The 25673-nt window shown below is 42.1% G+C and overlaps 1 protein-coding gene across 1 annotated transcript in view; it reads left to right on the top strand.

Moving 5' to 3' along the window:
- The window catches only part of RAPGEF4 (Rap guanine nucleotide exchange factor 4), a 198463-nt gene that overhangs the window by 22950 nt on the left and 149840 nt on the right, over nt 1-25673 (top strand). The window contains exons 5-11 of the mRNA XM_040358501.1: nt 2881-3002; nt 9174-9357; nt 14247-14331; nt 16482-16542; nt 20338-20414; nt 22967-23113; nt 24585-24700. Coding sequence (XP_040214435.1) covers nt 2881-3002; nt 9174-9357; nt 14247-14331; nt 16482-16542; nt 20338-20414; nt 22967-23113; nt 24585-24700 — 792 coding nt within the window. The remainder of the gene's footprint in view (nt 1-2880; nt 3003-9173; nt 9358-14246; nt 14332-16481; nt 16543-20337; nt 20415-22966; nt 23114-24584; nt 24701-25673) is intronic.

Genomic DNA, 25673 nt, shown 5'->3' with positions numbered 1-25673 from the left:
TCGTGTGTATGCAGCATGAGTGTAACTAAAAGGAAGGCTTCATCCACCTGCTGGCTTGTATACAATTTTTGATAATTTTTTAGTAATTTTGCCAAGGCACTCCTGAAAAAGCCTCAAAGCGTCAGGCCTCGTACACACGACCGAGTTTCTCGGCAAAAACCAGCAAGAAACTTGGTGGGAGATTTTTTTTTGCAGAGGAAACCGGTCGTGTGTACATTTTCGACAAGGAAACTGTCGAGGATCTCGACGAGCCAAAAAGAGAGCATGTTCTCTTTTTCCTCGACGGGAATGGAGAAAATTGGCACGTCGAGTTCCTCGACAGCCTAACAAGAAACTCGACGAGCAAAACGATGTGTTTCGCCCGTTGAGTTCCTTGGTCGTGTGTACGAGGCCTCACAAGGCTGGTATACAGCATCATGGAGGTGGGCCTTCTTGCATTTGTTTTGGAAGTGTGCTTTCTAGTGCACTAAGATAATGAGCTGTTGCTGACAGCTCTGGGTTCTGTACTAACAAACAGATAATCACTGTGATAGCCTGTGATTGGCTATCACAGTAACATATTTGTAAAAGCTGCCCCTGTACCCTCTTTCTGTTTTTTAATGGAGAAAACGCAACATTGTATTTTTTTTTCTTATGGTCAGAACGGAAGAATGTGAGAATGGGAAAAAAGCAGTCTGTGTAGCTTGAAGGGCTCATTGAAACTAAAGTGCGGTGCGGGATCACACATTCCGTGTGCGTTTCCCACATTGCGTTCAAAATGCATTGGGTGTGCGATCTGCTGCATGTGTCAATAGATTCCTAATGACGCCCCAAACACAGATTGCAAACACAATGGGGTTGATTTGCTAAACACCAGACGCCTCTGATATCAGCATTTTTTTGTGTCTGTGTCTAATGCCTCGTACAAACGATCAGATTATCGGATGATAAAAATCGCTCTCGGATTGATCGTTCGATAATCTGATCGTTAGTACACAGCTTTCGACAGCCGATAACGACAGTCCGTCCAACAAAATTCGAAGGGACAAACACGAAAACCTTGCTCAGACGACAGCCCATCGTACGACAATCGTTTAATCAGTACAGTATGCGTCCGCTAATAATCGATAGACGAACCCCACGCATGATCGAAAACACAAAATAAACCAGAAGGAAATGGGAGAATGTAAACAATGTTCGTACCGCGTATATACATTCCATCTGTAACATTCTCTGTACACTACGAACGGACAGCCAAAAGTCTTGGCAGACACAGGGGTCATACGTATTGGACATAGTTTCCGATACGTAGCTACGCACACCGAAAGATTTTTCCAGAATCGTACAGCAAAAATCGAGAGAAAACTTTGCACTGTTGTATTCAGTATTAGTTTTATGCAACCAAATGTGAACGATACGTCGTATGATAATCAGATTGTGTGTATGAGGCATAAGCATGCATCACTTAAAATGAATGTAAAGTAAAAACATTAACCTCTTGCAGACTGCCCACCCGCAATGTACTACAGACGGGCGGCCCATGCAGGCAAAGCGACGTACTCACACATTTCTGCCTGCTTCAGAGTTTAGGGTGCGTTCATGCGCTATCCCCTCCCAGCCACTGACACATGCTGTGATTGTACACAGCGGTAGTCTGTCAGCAAGTCCCAGCCAATGATTCATGGCCAGGACCTGCTGATTGGCTGTGTGCAATCATAGCCCAGAGCTCTGTGTTGACAATCAACACAGAGCTCTATACAGAGGAAATTATCTCTCTGTTTCTTATCCCTGCAAAACAGATATAAGAAACAAAGAGATCTGTAGTAAAAAACAGCACACATTACACATTGTTAAGCACACATTTAACCCCTTGATCGCTGTAGATGTTAGCCCCATTCGTTTTTTCATACTTTTCAGTCTTTTTTTGTTCATATTGCAAAAAATAAAATAAAAACAGTGGTATTCAAATACCACTAAAAGAAAGCTGTATTTATGTGAAAAAAAATATATACAGTAATTTTCATTTAGGTACAGGTTTGCATGACCGTGTAATTACCACTTTAGCGCAGTGCTAAAAAGCAAAAAATCGCCTGGTCCTGGAGGGGGTTAAAACCTTTCCGGAGCTGAAATGGTTAAAGTATAAAATGGTAAAAAAATAAAATAAACAAATATTAAATGGTGCTGCCTCCTCTTGCAGTGCTGTCTAGGCACCACTCCACAATTTCCTCCCAGTAAACAGCGAATGTTATAAAGTACTCACATGGCTCTGAACGGCTCGTGGTTTTTTGCAACATTGATCAGCTTTATGTGTGAGTTGTTGAAGAGATGAGTTCTACCTCGCTAGACTCAAGGAACATTTCCTATAAAAGTAATCATTTGTACACTGCCATCTCTCCACCAGCGTCTACATAAAATATTGAAATATTCTTTCCCCTTGTCAGTTCTCATTTGTCTTCATGGCTGCTTAAACAACACGGCTTGGCAGCAAACTTCCTTTGCTCGGTGTTTAGTCCAAAAACATGCCTTGGCTTTATATCTGCGTAATGCTCGATTGAGATCGCACACATTGTTTTATTGCTACGGAACTGAGATTTCTCACTTTCGTTATACATGAAAGCGACTTGTGTTAAAATGAAGCCAGGGCGCAGACAATGATACAAAAAGTATTTGGCCTTTTTCTTGTGCGCTTTATAATGCAGAACTCTACATACAAATCTCAGATATTGTGAACTTGTCTAAACAGTATTCAGTATTAAGAGAATATTTATGCCACGTACACACGATCGGAAATTCAGACAAGAAAACCGTACTTCTACTTTACATACAGACCCAGCAAAGGATTAAACCCATTCATGGTTTGTGACTTTTGGTAACTTTATTTTGTCTATGTGTCTTTGGCAGGCAATGCTGTGTAGGAACAGAACTGGTTGACTGGCTGATCCAGCAGAGCTCCTGTGTTCATTCCCGGACACAAGCCGTGGGCATGTGGCAAGTCGTACTGGAGGAGGGAGTTCTTAACCATGGTAAATGCGGCTTCATCACAGCTGGGGTATCATACATCACTCTGTCAAAATTGTATTCACAAAGTTTATAGACTGCCAATAATGACCACTCCTTCTGTCTGACTATGAAGCCTCGTACACACGACCGAGGAACTTGACGGGCGGAACACATCGTTTTGCTCGTTGAGTTCCTTGTTAGGCTGTCGAGGAACTCGACAAGGCAAGTTTCTCCATTCCCGTCAAGGAAATAGAGAATATGCTCTCTTTTTGGCTCGTCGAGTTTCTCAACAGTTTCCTCAACGAAAATGTACACACGACCGGTTTCCTTGGCAAAAAAATATCTCCCGAGAAACTCGTCGTGTGCACGAGGCCTTAGGCTAAATTAGTGAGCTCAGCTCTTTCCTATGGTGGTCATACATGCTTTGATAAATGATTGATTATTTTTCCGATCGATCTAGGAATAGTCAATCTATAGTCAGTAACCCAATTGATTGGTATGCCACACGCCAGAAAATAGATTTACATTGACAGTTAAAGTGGAACTACACTGCATCTGGGCACCACAAACCAAAAACGCTATTTAGTTAATTTTTAATAGTCAAAGCAAACTCCCCCATACATCCATGTCTCCACGCTTTATTTTGTTGATAAATCACTTTAAGAAACACCCCTTGCATTTCTGGCTGTGGCCTTCTTGAGTAAGGGTAAATGATTGATGTAGCATTTATTTCCTGTAATCCATCTGCCCTTAACTTAGGCATGCAGGCAGAAGCGTGTGCTTAGCTGAGAAAACCCCTCCTCCCCTCACTCGAGGAATGTATGACATCATTTGCCTGAAGAAATTTTTTTTTTTTTTTAAACAAGTGAATATTATATACTTTCCTATCTACTTCCTATTTACTAATGCTAGCAGCAAAAGAAGTAAAAAAAAAAAAGTCAAGGTTGATTAAAGTGGTTGTACACCCTGTACAACCACTTTTACAGTACCTACAGGTAAGCCCATATTAAGGCTTACCTGTAGGTGCTGTAAATATCTCCTAAACCTCCACGGTTTAGGAGATATTTCCAATAAAGCCGTGCGACGATGTCTACGGGGCATATGCACTTTAGAAAGGTCAGATCGTGCTGTTTCTAAAGGGGTCATGCCGTGACTGGCGGCTCCCGCTCACAGGCATGGGAGTGATTTCATGCAACTCCAGCAAGTCACAAAGCCGTAGTTTGCGGCCCCCAGAGGGAAGAGAGGCGAAGATGCACGGTTGCTGCCAGTGGGGACAGCGGTGACATTGTAGGCTTCAGTTTCAGGTAAGTGACACATAATGGGCTACTATGTGATGCATAGTAGCCCATTATGCTTTACCTTTGCAGGGAAATAAAGAGGAAGTAAAACCCATCAGGGTTTACTTCCTCTTCATGAGTGCGAAGTTCAGTTTTAAGTTACATTTGTAAGTTTTCGAACATATCTCAGTTTCCACCATGTAATCTCATAATCTGATCAATCAAAATATGATTGTATTAATTAATGAACAAAGTATCTCATTGATGCCAAATGATGCAAAATTATCCATACATTTCCACCCTGGTCAATCAGCTCATTTTGACTCCAATCTAGATCAAGTCTAAATTGATCAGAATGCAAATTATTGCTTTTCAATCGCTTGCAGATTCGATCATTTTGGTTGACTCACCCATTGATCGGATAAAGAAATCAAAGCATGTATGGGCACTCTTAGACTGGCCAAACACTGCACAAATTTCAACTGATTCCTGTGAATTGTGAGATATTTGAGCAATGCATGGCTCTGTAGATATCACCTGGCTCGACAAAAAGAGCTTAGGGGAAAAAAGTTGGCTGAACAGTGACTGCAGCCAATCAGATGTGAGTGAGTGAGTGAGTGAAAAACTTGTATAGCGCAACACATGCGAACTGAAAAGCCTCAGGGCGCTTGGTATCCATTCCCTACTATCTTTTGCCTTCAGATGTACTTACTGGTCGTGTTTTCTGACAGCTGCGAGTGGCATCTATCAGAATACATCAGCCAGGAGCAGGAGATTCGTTCATCGCACTAGATGGGGGAATCTATGGATTTCTCTGTCTAAAGCCTTGTACACACGACCGAGAAACTCGACAAAATCCATCAAGAAACTTGGTGGGAGAGCTTTTTTGCCGATGAAAACGTGTACGTTTTTCATCGAGGAAACTGTCGAGGAACTCGACAAGAAAAAAAGAGAACAAGTTCTCTTTTTCCTCGACTGGAGTCTCAATTTCCTCGTCGTGTTCCTCGTCGGGCTGGTTTTCGACGAGAAACGAGAAACCGTTCTCATCGGATGGACCGACCGTGTGTACGCGGCCTTACACGCAGTAACATGAGATTAGCAAAAGCAGCCCCCAGGGTTGTGCAAGTGGAATCGAACTTCCCCTGCCATTGTATGTGTTGTACGTCACCGCGTTTGAGAACGAGGAGATTTTGTCTTGACCGTGTGTACGCAAAGCAAGCTTGTCGTGTCTTTTCCGACGAGTTCCTCGGTTGTGTGTACGAGGCCTTAGTCCAGAAATCTTTACCTGTATGGCTTAAGACACTGACCTGAAAATCAAGTTATGTCTCCTCTCTGGCTTTCCAATCTCCATTGTTTTGGGTAAGAGACTCAGAACGTATTGACGTCAGAGACAGCCAGGCAGCTAGCATTCTTATGCCGCATACACACAATCGGAATTTCTGACAAGAAAATTTCGATGTGAGCTTTTGGTCAGAAATTTTGACCATGTGTAGGCCCCATCTGACTTTTTCTGTCGAAAATTCTGATCGCCTGTATGCAATTCCGACGCACAAAAAAACATGCATGCTCTGAATCAGTTCAACGCATGCTCGGAATCATTGAACTTCATTTTTCTAGGCTCGTTGTATTGTTGTACATGACCGCGTTCTTGGCGGTCGGAATCTCAGACATTTGTGTGACCGTGTGTATGCAACACAAGTTTGAGCCCAAATTGTTTTCTTGTCGGAATTTCCGATCGTGTGTATGCGGCATTAGCGGGAAACCAGCGATAGCCATTGCTGTATTTTTCTCAATACAAGAATAAAGTGGAATAACCCATCAACCAACCAGAAACTGTTGTAAAGATTTTTACTTCTCTAAAAATCCAAGATTTCATTGGTTACAATGTCTGTGTTATTAAAACTTTGGTAATAAAAGCAATTAACCTAATGTTTTGTATTACATTTTTTGATATAAAAATAACATTTACATTTCCGATGATTATACCCCAATTTCTTATGACCATTCTAGAGACTAGGGGCCAGATCCTCAAAAGAGATACGCAGGCGGATCTGCTGTTCCGCCTGCGTATCCCTGTTTCTATCTTTGGAACTGATCCACAGAATCAGTTTCCAAGAGATAGACAGAAGATCCGGCAGGTGTAATAGTTTTACACTGCCGGATCTTAAGATGCAGTACCGCGACCGCCGCTGGGGGCATTCATCGTCGAAATTACGCTTCGGGTATGCTAATGAGGAGTTACGTCGATCCTCAAAGCTTTTTCATGTTCGCTACGTCGCCGCTACATTAGTTTCCCGTCGCTTAGTTACACTTTTGTAAAGCAGCCCTACTTTTACACAGCAGGCGTACTGCTGTGTAAAGTATGGCCGTCCTTCCCGCGTTGAATTCTTAAATTTTACGTCGATTGCGTAAGCCGTACGGGAATACGGAAATACGCTACGCGCCGCGCCGATCAAAAAATGACGTCACGTTGCGCAAAGCACGTCGGGAAATTTGCGTCACAAGCATGCGCAGTACGTCCGGCGCGGGAGCGCGCCTAATTTAAATGGGACTCGCCCCATTAGATTAGGAACGCCTTGCGCCGGACGGATTTGAGTTACACCGCCGCAAATTTCCAGGTAAGTGTGTTGTGGATCGATACCTAACTTAGAAAATTTGTGGCAGTGTAACTTAAATCTGTTAAGTTACGTTGCGCTGCGGGGCTGTGGATCTGGCCCTAGGTTCTCTAAAAAAACATTTTAAATACAATTATTTAAACGATTCCTTTTACCTACATATATAAGAAGATTTATTTCCTGACCTTACTATTCATTCACTGTCACTTGTATTGAATTTTTTTTTGTCATTGCTCCCGTGTTTTTAACGTTTGTTATATGTGACTAAACTATGCCCTCTGCTGGCTATGTCAGTTATCTGATGGTGATGTGTTTTACACACATTGCAAAATTGTGCCTTTATTTTAATACCATTCATTTATAGCATTTGCCACATTTTCCAGATCTTTGGATCAGTCGCTGGTTTCATTAATTTGTCCAGGGCAGTTTTGATGACATTAACTATTAAACATAAGATCCCCTTTTTTCAGAACAATTTGCAAAATAAATATATATATTTCATAAGTCTGTCAAGTTATAAAATATTATAACCCCATAATAAATTACAAGAAATGTGCTTTCATTGCTTACATGTCCTTCTGAATATGCTAGTTACATGGTCTCCATGATAATTCAGTGGGGTTGATTTAATACAAGCAAATGGACTGTGCACTTTGCAATTTTCCCCAGAGCTTAGTGAATGTGGTGAAGCTCTGCTGATTTCCAACATCCAATCATGTGCAAGCAAGTTCATGGCACCTGATTGGGTATTATTTAAAAAGTAAGGCTTTGCCCCATTTACTAATATATGGGACAAATTAGTGCAACTGCACTTGCAGAGTGTAAAGTACAGTCTTTTTGCCTTTAGTAAATCATCCCATTAGTGAGCTGGTGCAAGGATAGCAGATGATGACACTCTGACTTTTTTTAACCCGCATTGCTTGTTGCCGGTCAGTGACTCAAAAAGTAGCAAAGTCATTGGATAAGCATAACAGCCCTGGAACTAGCATGTTCAATATTAGCCTTTGTATTTAATTAATCTTTAAATGGGATGTACCACTTTCTAATGATTTCAGTTACATACTGAGAGATCTGTAAATAAAATTATAAGAAGTACAGATTGGTACACAGTAGAGTGAGTATGTCACAATCAGGGGTCAGGCTTGAAGACCAATTGCTACAGCAGTTGCAGGACTACCACTGACCAGCAAGATAGGTACACAGGCCTGGCAGGTCTAAGTGCTAACCGGTGTTCACCAGAGCTCCTGATGGTGGAGATGGATTTTGTTGCGTGTTAGCACCAGGTCGCGGTCCTCAGGATCGCTCTACCAGGAGGTGAGCAAGTCGGGGTTCAGTAGCGGATGAGCAGGTAAGGATCAAACAGAAGCGTGGTCAGTAAACAAGCCAAAAGTTCGGTAATGAGTATTTGCAGGTTGGGATCAGGCAGAAGCGTAGTCGAGGAACAAGCCAAGGGTCGATAACGAGCAGTAGAAAATATGGATGGCAGCAGGGAAGACAGGAGCGAGATACAGGCTGGAGATAGCACAATATTCTGGCAAGGAGGAAGTGCAGAGACATGGCTTTTATCAGGAAGTTTGTGGGGGGAGCAAAGAGTTCAAGGTTCAGCTGAAATCAAGGTACAAGGCAGGGTTGTCCAAAGGATCTGACAAGGCACTGTCCAGCATCTCAGATAGCTCAGTGAGAAGGTTCATTGCCAGACACAGCTGAGGTTCAAGTCCAGGTCCTGAAGGAGTAAGTGCTTAGCACTGTGACTTTGCAGAATTGGAGAAGTAACTTAAAGTAGAGCTATAGGCAAATCTTTTTTATTTTTTATTTTGCATAAACTAAGGGAGAGTCGGATTTTTGTTTCGATATCTGTGACCCATTGCAGAGATTTCCTTTCACTTCCTGTCCCATAGCCAAACAGGAAGTGAGAGGAAATCCCTGCAAACTAAAGGAATTCCTTTGAGACTCCCAGGTCCCAGAACAAGTGTCCCCATTGGAAGATTTCCCCACTATTACTTTTCTGGGGACAATCCAAAATTTGGGATTTTCTTTTACTTTGACTTTCAATGATAATATGAGAGGACAAATAGAGAGGGTGAATCTCTCTAACATGGACATCGACAGCCATAAAAACTGACAAGCGTTCTAATATTTCTCCACTCTATCCAAAGCTAAGAAAAAGGTTATGCCTTTAGTTTTACTTTTAGTTAAATTCCCAGAGACATGACCTACACAGAGACTGGATATTTGAACCATGAATGGGTTTCTTTCTTATCAACCATCATTTTAATATTCATGCCTCCTATTATCTGTTTAGTTGACCAAGAATATTACTTCCAAGACAAGTATCTGTTTTATCGGTTCTTGGATGATGAACACGATGATGTGCCTATGCCAACCGATGAGGAGAAGCGGGAAAGTGAGGAGGAGCTCCAGGAAACCTTACTTGTGTTGTCTCAGATAGGACCTGATGCTCACATGAGAATGATCCTTCGAAAACCGTAATTTATTTTCTGTACTTAATTCTACCATTATTTTATATGTAACGAATTTTCATTCTCACCATTGGTCCAGTGTGTATGAGCAGACCACCATGCCCAAGACAAGAAAGGTAAAACCAGAGCCAGATTTTCAGAACAGGAACTTTGTGAGCCAACCTTTGGTGCCCCCACTAAGACCCCTTTCACACTGAGGAGTTTTTCAGGCAGTACAGCGCTAAAAATAGCGCTGCTATACCGCCTAAAAAACTCCTGCACTGCATACTCAATGTGAAAGCCCAAGGGCTTTCACACTAAGGCGATGTGCTGGCGGGAGAGAACAAAATCTCCTGCCAGTAGCATCTTTGGAGCGGTGAGAGGAGCGGCGTGTATACCGATCCTTCACCGCTACTTCCCATTTAAAACAATGGGAAACCGCGGCAATACCCCCTGCAATGCACCTCTGCAGAAGTGCATTGCGCGCGGTATTAACCCTTTATCGGCCGCTAGCGGGGGTTAATACCGCACCGCTAGCGGCCAAATCCCGCCGCAAATCCGACGGTATAACACCGCTATTTTTAGCGGCGCTATACCGCCACCGCGCCTCCTGCCCCAGTGTGAAAGGGGCCTAACACTCCTCTGCTAAAATCAACTTTTTACACAGAACAATTTTTGCTAATGCCGACTTAAAAAATCACAACAAGCTGTAGGTAGAGAAATGGAAGGTAGGTATGTAATGGACTATCATTCGCAGGATAGAACAATTATGCACAGACTTGATATGTTCACCAATCTATTAGTAGGGCAAAACAGCACTGCTCACTCTTACATTTGGAAGTATTGTTTTCACTGCTCTTAAGAGAGCATACTCCATTCATCCTACTATTGATAGCATACTTCTTTCATTAAGCAGTCAATATACTAGTTTATGTTCCTGTAAAGGCAGATAGCACTCTTATAACCTATTATCTGTAAATGGGAATAAAAGTTATGGCTTATAGCATGGCCACTTGTGTACGCTGGGAGACAGCGCCGATGTGCCATTCTCAACACACTTTTTGTTTCCACAGAACTTTATTGAGATTTTGATACATTTCTATTTGTGTTGCAATGCAGTATTGTGCTGCAACTTGCTTTTCTGAAAAAAAGTACTTAATGCAATATTCTTTTTTCAATGCACATTGTGTGTACTGACACCATAAAAGGCTTTTTTGCTTTGTTACATAGTCCCAGTGCATCTGGCGTGAACAAGTCCTCAATACAAAGTGGTATCTATGAACATGAAAGAGTAGTACACATTAAACTTTAATTATCTGTTTATTTTATGCCACAGTTGTATTGGAATATTTATTTGGAGACTTAGAGAGAACCAGATCAGGAATAGGAATTTGTAAAAAACTGATTCTCCAGCCTTAAAAAAGCAGAACTTTGCCCACCTGATGCATCAGACATAATTTCACAGAGGGGGGCTATTATTTTTGTTGACCCCGGCTCACCCTTTCTTCCATTTCTATAGGCTTGTATGCGGAGCAGTTCTGAAAAAAAACTAAAGTCAACATAGGTCCTAAAGTGAAGCTGTGCTTTGCCCATGCAGTGCCAAGCAGCGGGTTCACTTTATTGCAGCCCTCCACAGATATCTTTACTTATCAAACTATTATGTGACATTCATGGCCATCATCCATATTGTAGACAGAGTAAAACGAAGAAAAGAGAAAGTCTGACTGTACAGGCCAGACAAGGAGTAAACAACTTCACTATAAAAAATATTTTATTCTCAATTATTGAAATGTATGTAGTATGTATTCAAGTATTTAAAAGCAACATATACAGATGCCAACAAAGTGCATTATATGCTTTCATATAATAAGACATCACAATTATAAGAGCTGGTGACGAGGGTCTTTACGTGCCAACACGTTTTGACAAACTTAGCTTCATCAGGGCTCATGAAAACAGCATAGCACCTGTTTTGGCAAGCAGATACATCGATAAAGCAACCCCTGGTTGGGCAGATGAGGGAAGGAGACCTAAAAGTAAGTGGTAAGGTCCAAATCTTGTATGTGCCATTGGATAGTACACAAGATATAGTAGATTCACAATGTTAAGAGACTGACGTGAAGCCAAATAGCATTATAGAAGTTCAAAGTGGCCAGTGGACTGAGGGAATGTATAGATATGAATTCCTCAAGATACAAGGGCATTAGCATAGTATACACCAGGCATATCCAATTAGCGGAACTCCAGCTGTTGCAAAACTACATGTCCCATCATGCCTCTGCCTCTGGGTGTCATGCTTGTGGCTGTCAGAGTCTTGCTATGCCTCATGGGACTTGTAGTTCTGCAACAGCTGGAGGTCCGCTAATTGCATATCCCTGGTATACACCATTATGCTTACAGAGATCCATATGCGGTACCTGCATTTACTAGATGGTGCTGCATCTAGGTGGTCCAACAGTGTCTTTACCTATCATCCTTTCACTCCTCCACTATTCAGTTGCACTGTCAAAAATAAAATAAAAGTGATGTCCAGTATTCTCCATGATTCTCACGCCAAGTTCCTCAAGGTTTGGGGCCCGTGGTGGTCCTACGCTCTTCCCACTTTGCATCCGACCAGTCTAGGCCTCGCCAATTGACCTCCTCCGCGCTCCGGACCTGGGGGTACCCTTTTTATACCCACTTTCCCTGTTCTGCTTTTCTTCTTCTCCTCCGTTTTTCTTTCTCATTTTGTGTGTTCCTTTTTTCGCCATCTGGCCCCTTCTATCCCTCCCCCCCAGCTTCTTCTTTTTCCTCTTTCTCTTTCCTCCTTTTTCCCCTCTCTCTCTTTCTCTCTCTTGCACGCATTCTTCTCCCATTTCCCATATGTTTTCATTTATGTTTTTCTAGTTGTGTCTGTATGACCCCGATTTTAGTTTTACCTCCTCATTGTGGTGGATTACTCCATGCCTTACCTTCTGAGCAATGATGCTCTGTTTCCTTATGTCGACCCCCGGCCTAGGCCCGGAGGGCTGTTGATGTTTGACAATGTGCAGTTTTCAGTTGTGCCATGTCATGTTTATTGTTTATATCCCCTGTGTGTGATTATTGCAGTTGTTCTTACTTCTCGAAAAACATATTTTTTTATGAAAAAGATTGTACCAGAAAAATAAAATAAAAGTTCTGTGTAAGCTACAACTGTCCCATAGAATATCCCACTAAGGAGGGAGTAGCACATGGGTTGACATAGCAGATGGCATGCAAATCTATCTATATATATAAAACTCAACGTGTGTGTGTGTGTGTATGTATGTATGTTCCAGCATCACGTCCAAACGGCTAAAGATATTAACATGAAACTTGGCACACATGTTACTTATATGTCAGCAACAAACATAGGATAGGTGGTTAACCCTTACCCACCCCCATTTGCCATGGTCGGGGTTTTCTTTTAAAGTGCCATTCAACTCTATGGGAAATACATGTTACTTCATAACTTCCAAACGGCTGTAGATATTTCGATAACACTTGGTCACATGTTACTTATATGTCCACTTAAACTATAGGATAGTTAATTTATCCCTTAACTACCCCCATTTGTGAGGGTCGGGGTTTTTGTTTAAAGTCCCATGCAAATCAATGGGAAATTTATGTTCCCACATAACTTCTGTACGCCTGGAGATATTTCAATAATACCTGGTACACATATTACTTATATGCCAAATAAAAATATATGACAGTTAAATTAACCCTTACCTACACCCTTATATAAAAGATGGGTATATTTATATTACTATGATTTTCCTCCCCAAAAGGTTAAGATAGGAAGACCGGGCAACGCCGGGTATTCAGCTAGTTGCCAAATAAATACGAAGCAAGCATTATATTTAATATTGTGAAGGTGTATGTGTTTGTTTCAGATTAGTGGCTAGCCAGTCAAATGAAACCCAATTTTTTTCAACATTTAATTAATTACCTTCAGTTCTTACTGTTAAGCTATTGAACAATGTAGTCTTTAACCTCCCTGGCGGTCTTCCCGAGACTGACACGGGGTTAGATTTTCTTGCTACTATCGGTAACCCCGTGTCAGTCTCGGGCTTGCCTCGCTAGATCCACAGGCACTTTTTACTTACCTTGTCCCTGGATCCAGCGATGCCACCGCGCTGTGTGAGCGAGCGGGACCTCGCTCGATTCACATAGTGCCTCCGTGTGACGCCGATCTCCGTTCCCTGCGACGTTACGACGCACGGGGACGGAGAACGGCGCCAAATTCAAAAACGTAAACAAACACTATACACACAGTATACTGTAATCTTATAGATTACAGTACTGTATGTAAAAAAAACACACCCCCCCTGTCCCTAGTGGTCTGCCCAGTGTCCTGCATGTCATTTTATATAATAAAAACCTTTTTTTCTCCCTGCAAACTGTAGATTGTCCATAGCAACCAAAAGTGTCCCTTTATGTCAAAAATAGTTTTAGATCAGCTAAAAAACAGCGATAATAAATTATAATCACTTGCAGAATTGTGCGATAGCGATTTGTGGGGAAATTCGTCATAAAAAAATAAAAGTAATGACAGCGACAATTCTGCAACTGAGCAAATTTCAGTGATTTTGATTTGATTACATTATTGAATAATTTTTATTATAATTATATTATTATTTGTTATAATTATTTATAATTATTTATTATATTATAATTTATAATTTTGTTTTTAAAAAAATGTAATACACGGGATGCCTATTAGAATCTTGTTTGGTCAGATTTAAGTGAGTTATTTCTAAAAATTACAGACCTACAATATAAAACGCTAAATTTCCTTGCAAATAATGGTACCGCTTTTAGCATGTTTTTTCTGAAAGAATCATACCGCCAGGGAGGTTAATTGGCTGTACTGTATGTTGTAGAAGATAACATCTATATGCTCTATTGCGCAGACCAGGTCAGAGGACCGCTGATGATCTGGAAATTATTTTCGAAGAACTTATTCACATTAAAGCCTTATCTCACCTCTCCACCACAGTAAGTCACTTTATCTTGGTACATTTTTGTATATTTTCAATCATTTGTGTTTTTGCTTTTAAAATCCATTCTTAAAGTAGAATTATAAGCAAAACTTTTTTTTTCATTTTAGATAAGGCAAGGGAGGGTTATAACTCCCGTCAGATTAAAAAAATGTTTTTTCCATCTCTGTCCTATTTCGGAGATTTCCCTTCACTTCCTGTCCCATAGTCAAGCAGGAAGAGAGAGGAAATCCTTGCAATTTAAGAGCCAGTTCACACAGGGGTGACCTGGGATCCGACTTCAGGTCGCCCCAGGTCGCCCCTAGTTGCCTCAAGTCGCGCTGCATGAAGAAATGAATGTAAGTGAATGGAGCAAAATTAATGTACACTACTGCAGTCGCTCCGACTTGAAAAAAGGTTCCTGAACTACTTCGATCCGACTTGTAGGCGACTTGTACCCATTGATTTCAATGGAAGTCGCCTCCAAGTCGGATCCTCGTTCACAGTGAGGCAACTTTACAGGAAGTCGCCCCAGTGTGAACCTGTTCTAAGGCAAGCCCCTCCCTCCCACAGGGGAACTCCACGCCAAATTTTAAATAAAAAAACGGCATGGGTTTCCCCTCCAAGAGCATACCAGGCCCTTAGATCTGGTATGGATTTCAAGGGGAACCCCCTACGCCGAAAAACGGCGTGGGGATTCCCCCCAAATCCATACCAAACCCTTATCCGAGCACGCAGACCGGCCGGTCAGGAAAGGGGTGGGGACGAGCGTGCCCCCCCTTCTGAGCCGTACCAGGCGGCATGCCCTCAACATGTTGATGGGAACAAGGGCCTCTTCCCGACAACCCTGGTCACTGGTTGTACGGGCGGGGGGTTTATCGGAATCTCAGATCCTGGCCCCCCACCCTATGTGAATGCTGGTGAAAGAGCTGAAAGAAGAGAGCGGTGGTGCCCGGCAGAAGGAAAAAAGAACCGGAGAGTGGGAGAAGAGAGCGGAGAAGTCAGAAGACCCCCTGAAGTCGGAATAAGACCCCCGAAGTCGGAAACTGACCCCCCCCCCGAAGTCGGAAGAAGGGAGAAGAGCTGAAAGAAGACAGCGGTGGTGCCCGGCAGAAGGGAGAAGTCGGAAGACCCCCGAAGTCAGAAGAAGACCCCCGGAGCTGCCTAATAAACTACTTTAAAAACCTGTGTAGTGTTTTTTTATTGACATTTTTCTTCCACCAGGTGAATGGGTAGGGGTACGATGTACCCCATACTCACTCACATAGGGTGGGGGGCCGGGATCTGAGGGCCCCCTTATTAAAGGGGGCTCCCAGATTCCGATAAACCCACAGACCCCGACAACTAACAGCCAGGGTTGTTGGGAAGAGGCCCTTTTCCCCATCAACATGGGGGCAAGGTGCTTTGAGGTGGGGGGCCGCAGGGCGCCCCCCTGCCCCAAAGCACCGACCCCCCCCATGTTGAGGGCATGCTGCCTGGTACGGCTCGGGAGGGGGGGTCGCTCGCACGTCCCCACCCCTTTCCTGACCGACCGGTCTGTGTGCTTGGATAAGGGTTTGGTATGGATTTGGGAGGGAACCCCCACGCTGTTTTTCGGCGTAGGGGGTTCCCCTTGAAATTCATACCTGACCTAAGGGCCTGGTATGCTCTTGGAGGGGGAACCCATGCCGGTTTTTTATTTAGAATTTGGCATCGAGTTCCCCTTCCTGGAGGCGACTTCAAGTCACATTGTGATTCATACTCAAGTCGTGTTCAAGTTGCCTCCCAAAGTCGCGCTGAAAGTCGTGTTGCCTCTGTGTGAACCGGCTCTAAGGGAATTCCCCTGGAACCTCCAGGTCACCAGAACTAGTGTGCCCAGTGGAAGATTTCCTCTATATTACTTTTCTGGGGACAACCTAAAATTTGGGATTTCTTTACTTTCACTTAAACAGGACAGTTAGAGAGGATGAATCTCCTTAACGGGGGCACCGACAGCAATACAAACTGACAACTGTTCTTATCCTTAGGCACGCTATTCAGAACTAAAAAAATAAAAATAAATTGTCTTTAATTAGACTTTAATTTGGGGTGGTATTTGCAATTTCATGGAAAGGAATTGGAAAATGATCATCACATTTTTTATATGTCATTTTAATTGCTAAGTGATCTTTTTTTTCTTTTTTCATTAAGGTTAAACGGGAATTGGCTGGATTTTTAATATTTGAATCTCATCCCAAAGCAGGAACAGTTTGTAAGTATATTATTAGAATTCAATACAAGATGTCATTTTTTTTTTTTCTCAAAATTAATGTACATAGGGGAAGCTGTATATAGCCAATACGCATGCAGGGCCTCTTTCTGTTTTTCCATGTTTACTTATCCAACCATGTACAAAGTACGGCCTAGGAACTCGACGGGCGAAACACATCGTTTTCCTCATCGAGTTCCTTGTCAGGCTGTCGAGTTACTCGACAAGGCAAGTTTCTCCATTCCCGTCGAGGAAATAGAGAACTTGCTCTCTTTTTGGCTCGTCGAGTTTCTCGACAGTTTCCTCGACGAAAATGTACACAAATATCTCCCAGCAAGTTTCTTGCTGGTTTTTGCAGAGAAACTCGTGTGTACAAGGCTTTACTCTTTTAGTAAATCATTTCCTATGAGTCCACTAATTTGATCAAAACAAGCATTCTCAAGCAATTTTCTCATAGCTCAGCAATTAAGCAGGGAGGCAGAGTGATTGCAGATAAATAGAGTGGGCCCACAAGTGATTAAAATACAAATCACTTGTTAGCATCATTCCCGATTTTGCCTCTTACGCACAGGCCTGGGAATCAGAGCTTCTTCATCCTTTTCCCCCTTCTGACTGGCTGAAATGTTTCGCTTTAACCCATAAACTTTCTTTAGCCACTAAACACCAGGAAACGGGATTTAAGGTTACCACTACACTAGATGGTATAGGTGCCCTTTGGTCATTCATCATTTTAACCTTACCAAACCTGATAGTTGTTGGCGCTGTGGTTCCTCCAAGGGTACTATGATCCACATTTGGTGGGAATGCCCCCTATCAGATCCTTCTGGCAGCATATATTTGACCTTTACTACAAATTGAGGGCGACCTCCATACAACCCACACCTGAAATAGCTCTCCTGTCAATACTTCCGGAATCCTTCAAATCCATTAAAAAAGACGTCCTTCGACATTTATTATCTGCAGCTAGAATAGTCATACCGCGCCATTGGAAGACGACCAATGTGCTTTCCCTCAGGGAGTGGTCCATGGACGTTGATTCAATCAGAGACCTTGATCGGCTGTTGGCACAGGAAACTGAAAGAGAGAAACAGTTTTCGGTAACCTGGACCTCTTTTTTTTTTCGATACTCGTCCGACTATCATCTGGGCCTCGGGTGATCACATGAAAACCCCTTTTGGGCCATGACAGAGTTTAAAAAAAACATTCCTTTGGCTTCTAAAGTATACTCTGTGCTCTTGGCGTTCCTGCCTTTCTTTCCCTGATTGTTTACTCTTTATCGCTGTCATAAAATGAAGTATCATCATTATGCTCTTCAACTTAGAGCTTCCTACAACATTTTTCTTATTTAGTGTGTTTTAATACACCCAGATATTACCCTAAACGTTAATTTGAAAACTGTTGGCTGCTGCAGTAGGCCTTAATCTACAGTATCTCACAAAAGTGAGTACACTCCTCACATTTTTGTAAATATTTTATTATATCTTTTCATGTGACAACACTGAAAAAAATAACACTTTGCTACAATGTAAAGTAGTGAGTGTACAGCTTGTATAACAGTGTAAATTTGCTGTCCCCTCAAAATAGCTCACACACAGCCATTAATGTCTAAACCACTGGCAACAAAAGTGTAAGAGAACTATTAGAGCTGTCCCCGTGAATTTGCGTCCCTTGGCGCCAGACAGCTTATTTAAAGGGTGCACTGACCCCAGCCTAGTGCTGACAGATCTCAGCGGTTTCCGGTCCCTGTATCCTGTGCCTGTTCCTGTGCTCCTGATCCCAGTTACTGAACCTCGGCTTCCTTGACCTTGCTATTGGACTCGCTTCACCTCTGACTCTCGCTTCCTGATCTCGGCTTCCCACGTGACCCTGTTTTCTGCCTGATGACTTTGTGCCTTGCTGCCCGCTCATTGCTGAACCCGGCTTTTCATGTGACCACGCTCCTGTCTCCTGTTTGGCTCCGCTCAACTTCCCGGGTACCTGCGACTTCGTCCCTGAAACCAGCTGCGACTTTGTCCCTGCAACCTGCTGCGACTTTGTCCCTGCAACCTGCTGCGACTTCGTCCCTGAAACCAGCTGCGACTTCCTGTCTTTCAAGATTCGCATCACCTGCTGCGGGCTTCCAGAGTTACATCTGCGGGCACTCGTGTCTCCCCTGGCCCTTGGTTTCTCCTGTCTCCACTCTCAGCGGGACCAGGGCCGAAGATTCAAGAGAGGCTGACCTCGTCACTTCAGACTTCACCCAGGTACGTGACAAAAAGTGAGTTCACCCTTAAGTGAAAATTTCCAAATTGGGCCTAATTAGCCATTTTCTCTCCCCAGTGTCATGTGACTTGTTAGTGTTACAATATATCAGGTGTAAATAGGAAGCAGGTGTGTTAAATTCGGTGTTATCGCTCTCACTCTGTCATACTGGTCACTGGAAGTTCAACATGGCACCTCATGACAAAGAACTCTCTGAGGATCTAATAAAAAATGTTTTGCTCTACATAAAGATGGCCAAGGCTATAGGAAGATTGCCAAGATAAACTTATTTGGTTCAGATGATGTCAAGCGTGTGTGACGGCAACCAGGTGAGGAGTACAAATACGACAAGTATGTCTTGCCTAAAATCAAGCATGGTGATGGGAGTGTCATGGTCTGGGGCTGCATGAGTGCTGACAACACTGGCGAGCTACAGTTCATTGAGGGAACCATGAATGCCAACATGTACTGTGACATACTGAAGCAGAATATGAGCCCCTCTCTTCAGAAACTGGGCTGCAGGGCAGTATTTCAACGAAACGACCCCAAATACACCTTCAAGACGTCCACTGCCTTACTAAAGAAGCTGAGGGTAAAGGTGATGGACAAGACAAGCATGTCCCCAGGCCTATACCCTATTGAGAATCTGTGGGGCATCCTCAAACGGAAGGTGGAGAAGCGCAAGGTCTTTAACATCCACCAGCTCAATGATGTCGTCATGGATGAGTGGAAGAGTCCAGACTCCAGTGGCAAACTGTGAAGCTCTGGTGAACTCCATGCCCAAGAGGGTTAAGGCGGTGCTGGAAAATAATGATGGCCACACAAAATATTGACACTGTGGGCCCACTTTGGACATTTTCACTTTTGTTGCCAGCGGTTTAGACATTAATGGCTGTGTGTTGAGCTATTTTGAGGGGACAGCACATTTACACTGTTATACAAGCTGTACACTCACTACTTTACATTAGCAAAGTGTCATTTCTTCAGTGTTGTTACATGAAAAGATATAATAAAATATTTACAAAAATGTAAGGGGTGTAATAGATATCATCCTACTGTATACTCATCTTTGTATTGATGTACGTTTCGTTATCGTGTTTTTTCTTTGATACAATAAAATTGAGATTGAAGTAAAAATACAAATCACTATAGTAACAAAAATATAGAATGAAAAGCATACAGCAATATGAAAGTTGCACCAAAATACTTTAAAGGTAAACATTACAATAAAAACTCAAAAGTACACTTTGCTTTCCCTTTTTAAAGCCCTAATTCAGGGCTGTTGGTTTTTATTTTGTTTTAATTGATATATCTGATACCTCCTATTGTGCCAGACGGAAAATTGGTAGGCTTTCAGACAGGTTTCCTAAGCTGGCATGCACCAAATGTTTTGGTGTATTTAAGCTTTAGATAAAGATGGTTTGTGGATAAAATCTTTCACCTTGAAATGGGAGTTCTAATTTTGCAAATGCTAGCTGCAGGTTGACTGGGTTAATTTTTGTTTCTCATTTTACATGGATAACGTATTCATTTAATTAATGAGATTTCCATTTGCAGTATTTAACCAGGGCGAAGAAGGGACTTCATGGTATATCATATTAAGAGGATCTGTCAACGTGGTCATCTATGGCAAGGTACTTACTCTTTTTCTATGCTAACTAATGTATGCGTTAGGGCCACTTCATTTAAAACTGTTCTGTGTCCAAGCCCAAGTGTGCTTTGAGACCATAGCATGCATGCTAGAACATATTGGGTAACATTTTTAAAAACATGCTGAAAATGTGGTAAATTTTGTACTTTGAAAAGGATATTCTAGTTTAGTTCATTTATAATAAATAGTTAAATAATAGTAAATAGTACACCATTTTAGTAGCAATAGTGCAAGCTTAAAAAAAATATAAATTGCCATGTCTCTTTATTAATATATGCACTAAAATAATGCCAAAAATCAGATGGTAACCTAATTATCTATCTTGCATTCGGAAGATGACATTTGGAATCTGATTGGCTACTGCTGGCAACATAGACAATTTCCTTTCTACAGTTTGGTATTTGCGGTTGCCATCACTTATAGCTGCCTTTCACTACAAGTTAAATAAATCCACCACTATACTAGAGAACAGCAGCAGTTGAGGACAAGCAGGTGCTGCTTAAGTGTTACTTAATATCAGAACTGTGTGAGCCAGAAGATTATCGCCAGTAATTTGTTCTCCTTTTGGAAGACTAGCAGGTTCAAGTAGACAGTGATGCAAATGTAATAAGGCTATCCATAAACAAAACATTTGTTTTGACCAATACAGCAAAAATTTTACTTTACGTGCAAAGAATTGTTTAGCAAAAAATTGGAAAGACTTGTAAATATGCAAATTTAGCTATTATAAAATCAATTGTTTTTTCTCTGGAAATTGTTTGATGTTGTTGAAATGATGTCCTGTCATTTTATGTGTGTTTGTTTTATGTATGTAATCCTGAGTATTGTGGAAACTCATTAAGAGCCGGTTCACACAGGGGCGGCACGACTTCGGGGGCGACTCGGCCAGGTGACCCGAAGACGACTTCTAACGCGATTTGCAAAATGACTTCTGTATAGAAGTCAATGCAAATCGCCCCGAGTCGCCCCCGAAGTAGTACAAGAACCTTTTTCTAAGTCGGAGCGACTTGCGTCGCTCCTATTAGAACGGTTCTATTCACTACAATGGGACGCAACTTGTCAGGCGGCTGTGTCGCCTGACGAGTCGCCCCATTGTGAACCGGGTCTCAATCTTCTTCTTCAGCCTAGACATAAAACAATTCTATCTGTGGCTAGCCTTTATTTTATAATTACCAGACCAGTGGATGTTGAATGTTTTTCTGTTCTTTTTAAACCAGAGGTCTCCAAACTTTTCAAATAAAGGGCCTGTTTATCGGCCTTTAGGCTGCATTCACACCTGAGCGTTTTGTCGTCTGAAGCATGAAGCTCCAAAACGCTAGAGGGGAAAAAATACATTATTCTCAATGGAGATGGTTCACATCTCCACTCCAAAATGCCTGACGCCGAACGCCTGAAGCTCAAACAAGTTCTGCACCCTTTTTTGTCACTCGAATTGAGCGTATTTGGGCGTTTTTCTGTTTTTAACATTGGTGACTCTAGACCTGTCCAAAATTGCGGTAAAAAACCCTTCGGCAAATCGCGGTAAAGAACGCCGCAAATATCGCGGCAAAACGCCGTAAAAAATGCAGCAAAATTGCGGCAAAACGCTACGCTCAGGTGTGAATGCAGCCTTAGACTTTAGAGGGGCCAGACTAGTGACCAGTGAGAGTAGAAAATGTCTTGTCATCGGTAACAATGCCATATCGATTGTGTCAGTGGCAAGAATAGCGCCCCATTATTTGTGTCAGTGGGAGGAAGCTTGCCCCATTGTTTGTGTCAGTGGGAAAAATAGTACCCCATCATTTGTGTCAGTGGGAGAAAGAGTGGCCCATTGTCGGTGTCAGTGAAAGGAAAATTCCCCCATTGTTGGTGTCAGTGAAAGGAAGAGTGCCCCGTTGTTGGTGTCAGTGAAAGGAAGAGTGTCCTGTTGTTGGTGTCAGTGGGAGGAAGTGTGCCCTATTGTCGGTGTCAGTTAAAGAAAGAGTGCCCTGTTGTTGGTGTCAGTGGGAGGAAGTGTGCTCTATTGTTGGTGTCAGTGAAAGGAAGAGTGCCCCGTTGTTGGTATTAGTGGGAGGAAGAGTGACCCATTGTTGTTTAAAATGTTTAAAATGAATGGCTAACAGTGGTTAGACAAACCCAGAGAAAATCTAATTTCTGTTTTAGATATGCCACGCTTAATCTGTTTCATAGTAAATTACCCTTTTTTGTGCACAATGAGGTAAAATTTATTGCAGAAGCACTACATTTAAATGCTGGAGAAAATATTCTATAGCAAACTACCATGTTATTCTATATATTTATATACAGTATATATACTATATATGCTGTAGCCTGTGTGCATGTTTCTGCACACATCATGGACACATAATAAATTCAGGGAGCACACAATTTGCTTGTCCGTACACTGTCAATTGTACACATAAACGTTAGTATAATAGGCCAACAAAGTGTCATCGAGGCAATATTTTCTAAAGGGAAACTAATTGCAATCAACCATTGCATGTAAAGGCTTTTATTAATGGGAAGTTTGCGCTTTCTTTTCTGTGTCTTCCTCAGGGTGTGGTATGTACCCTTCATGAAGGAGATGACTTTGGAAAGTTGGCTTTAGTGAATGATGCACCTCGGGCAGCGTCTATAGTTCTACGGGAAGATAACTGCCACTTTCTGCGAGTGGACAAAGAGGACTTCAACCGAATCCTAAGGGTTGGTATTAACTGTCAATGTTGACTGTGTAGTTTGGCACCGTAATGTGTATATTCAATTGATTAAATGTTTAGTCAACACAAAAGTGTGGGGCTAATGTAGCCCCAGACTTCCTATTATTTGTCTCAGATATTTAAATAGAATGGGCCCCTACCATTATATCAGACTTCTGTCCTTCTTGAAGTTTTAGATGTTCCAAACTTTCTTTGCATGTTCCAGCAGCACCTTTTGTGTTATATAAAATAAATAACAAATCCAACAGGTAGAGTGAGACCCTATCATAATGGCTAAAGCAAGTGTGTACACACCGGAACGCTGAGGCACAGAGGTCTCAATAATAGAATCCAACGTGTTCGTCCAGCCTTTTTGTTTTTTGTTTTGAATAGGGTAGAGAGAAATTAAAACCCATGTCAGGTTTTTACTGCTGCCTAGGATGTTAGAGAGATTTCCCCTCACGTCATGTCCTGTGACAACAGTTTTACTGAACTGGAAATTAAGGAAATTCTGCAACAAAGCATAAACAGCAATCAAAAGCTGACAGGGGTTCTAGCCTCACCTCACTCTACAAAAAAACATGTTTGCATACAACTGTGGATGATGCATATACCCACAAGTGTACAGGCAGCCTCATTAGTGAATAGTCAACAAAGGCCTGAGGTAGTCATAAACCAAGTTTTATGCTGCGTACAGACGATCGGACATTCCGACAACAAAACCGCGGATACTTTTCCGACGGATGTTGGCTCAAACTTGTCTTGTATACATATAGTCACACAAATGTTGTCGGAAATTCCGAACGTCAAGAACGCGGTGACGTACAACACGAAGGGAAGGGAAGTTCAATACCAGTCGTGTTAGTAGAAGTTTGGTGAGAGACAATTTACGCTTTTCAACCTCATGCTTTTCAGTCTGTTACAGCGTGACAAATGTGCTATTTCCATTACGAAAGCTAGTTTTACCAGACCGAGCGCTTCCGTCTCATACTTGATTCAGAGCATGCGTGGAATTTTGTGCGTCGGAATTGTCCACACACGATTGGAATGTACGAGAATGGATTTTGTTGTCAGAAAATTTGAGAACCAGTTCTCAAATTTTTTTGTTGGAAATTCCAACAACAAATGTTCGATTGGGCCTACACATGGTCGGAATTTCTGACCAAAAGTTCCCATCGAACATTTGTTGTCGTAAATTCAGAGCTTCTGTACGCGGCATAACGGTGTCACCTATTTTAAAAGTTATAGCCAAATTCTGCCTGAGGCCAAAAAGCTATCACATTTGTCATAGGTCATGTTAAGAAGGAGAAAATCATAACCTCAGTGGCCTAGGTATATTTTTTGTGACCAAATTGTGTTCTTGTGCAGCTCTGGTCTTGATCATTTCCCTAACCTACCTAGCCAATATAACAACAAAAAGGAGATAGCGGGGCTTTTATTTATAATAATATCTTTTATATTTATTCTCATACTTATAGGATGTTGAAGCAAATACAGTGAGGCTTAAAGAACATGATCAAGATGTCTTGGTGTTGGAGAAAATTCTGTCTGGGGCTCAAGTGTCAGCACAAGGCAACACGCAATCCCCTTATAAGTATGTTACAGTTTTCAGTCACTGCTATTCTAATCAAGGTCTGCAGCACCGTCTTCCACATCTGTCAGTATAAGAAAATTAAAAGTTTAGAATTAGAAATGCATAATGACCAATTAGAAAACATTTGTTAGTTAACCTGACCAAAGTACATCAGGTCTGACAGATTTCTGTGGATTACTGAGTAAGCGTTGCTTAAATGTAGTGCAAGAATATGTTTTCTGAAGTTCTAGTCTCGCCATTTCACCACAGCTGGAGGGCCGAGGTTGCCTACCCCTGGCCTAGAACATAGAGGATTGTGTACATTCTTGAGTCTTTCCTAACTGAGAGCACACTTGAGCATGAAGCTGATGACACCTGCTGAACCAATTTGTGTAGCAGAACTGCTATCAGCAGCTATTTTAGCACTAATTGTTCAAAACTGGTGTTTCAGTATCAATTACAGTGTATCTATTGTTTTTCAGCAAACGTTTAGTGTGCCCCATTCACACTGGGCATTTAGCCCTGGTGCATAAAACTCCAGATTGGACCAATGTAACTATGTATGTACCATACCTGTGGGATCTCTCTGGAAGCTGAAAATCTATGTAGCAGACACCGCTACTCCACTAATCCCCACTAGCATCCAGGTCCCATGCAGAACGGCTGTACTGCTGCATTGTGAACACAGGAGGTTGGCCACTCGGCACGGCTAGAATTCAAAGATAATTTTTCACTTTCTCATGGTCTGATTGGATAAATTGGAGAGGTAGGGCAGTAATGTCACACTCTCTACCTATTCACCTATTTAGAGAATGCTTTGGCATTCTGATCACGGGACCCAGAAGCTAGTGGAGATCATTGAAGTGCCTTTACTACAGTGATTTACAGCTTTCAAGCTGAAGCAATGGGATAATTAAAAATGACATACTTCTTTAAAATGAAAATGTCTCAAATATATTCAGGTAAACAAGTTGCCTGTTATTACCTTTATTAG

The sequence above is a fragment of the Rana temporaria genome, chromosome 6, assembly GCF_905171775.1.
Source record: "Rana temporaria chromosome 6, aRanTem1.1, whole genome shotgun sequence".
NCBI classification, from domain to species: domain Eukaryota; kingdom Metazoa; phylum Chordata; class Amphibia; order Anura; family Ranidae; genus Rana; species Rana temporaria.
The sequence above is the reverse complement of the archived record's forward strand: the minus strand, read 5'-3'. Positions and strand labels throughout refer to the sequence as shown.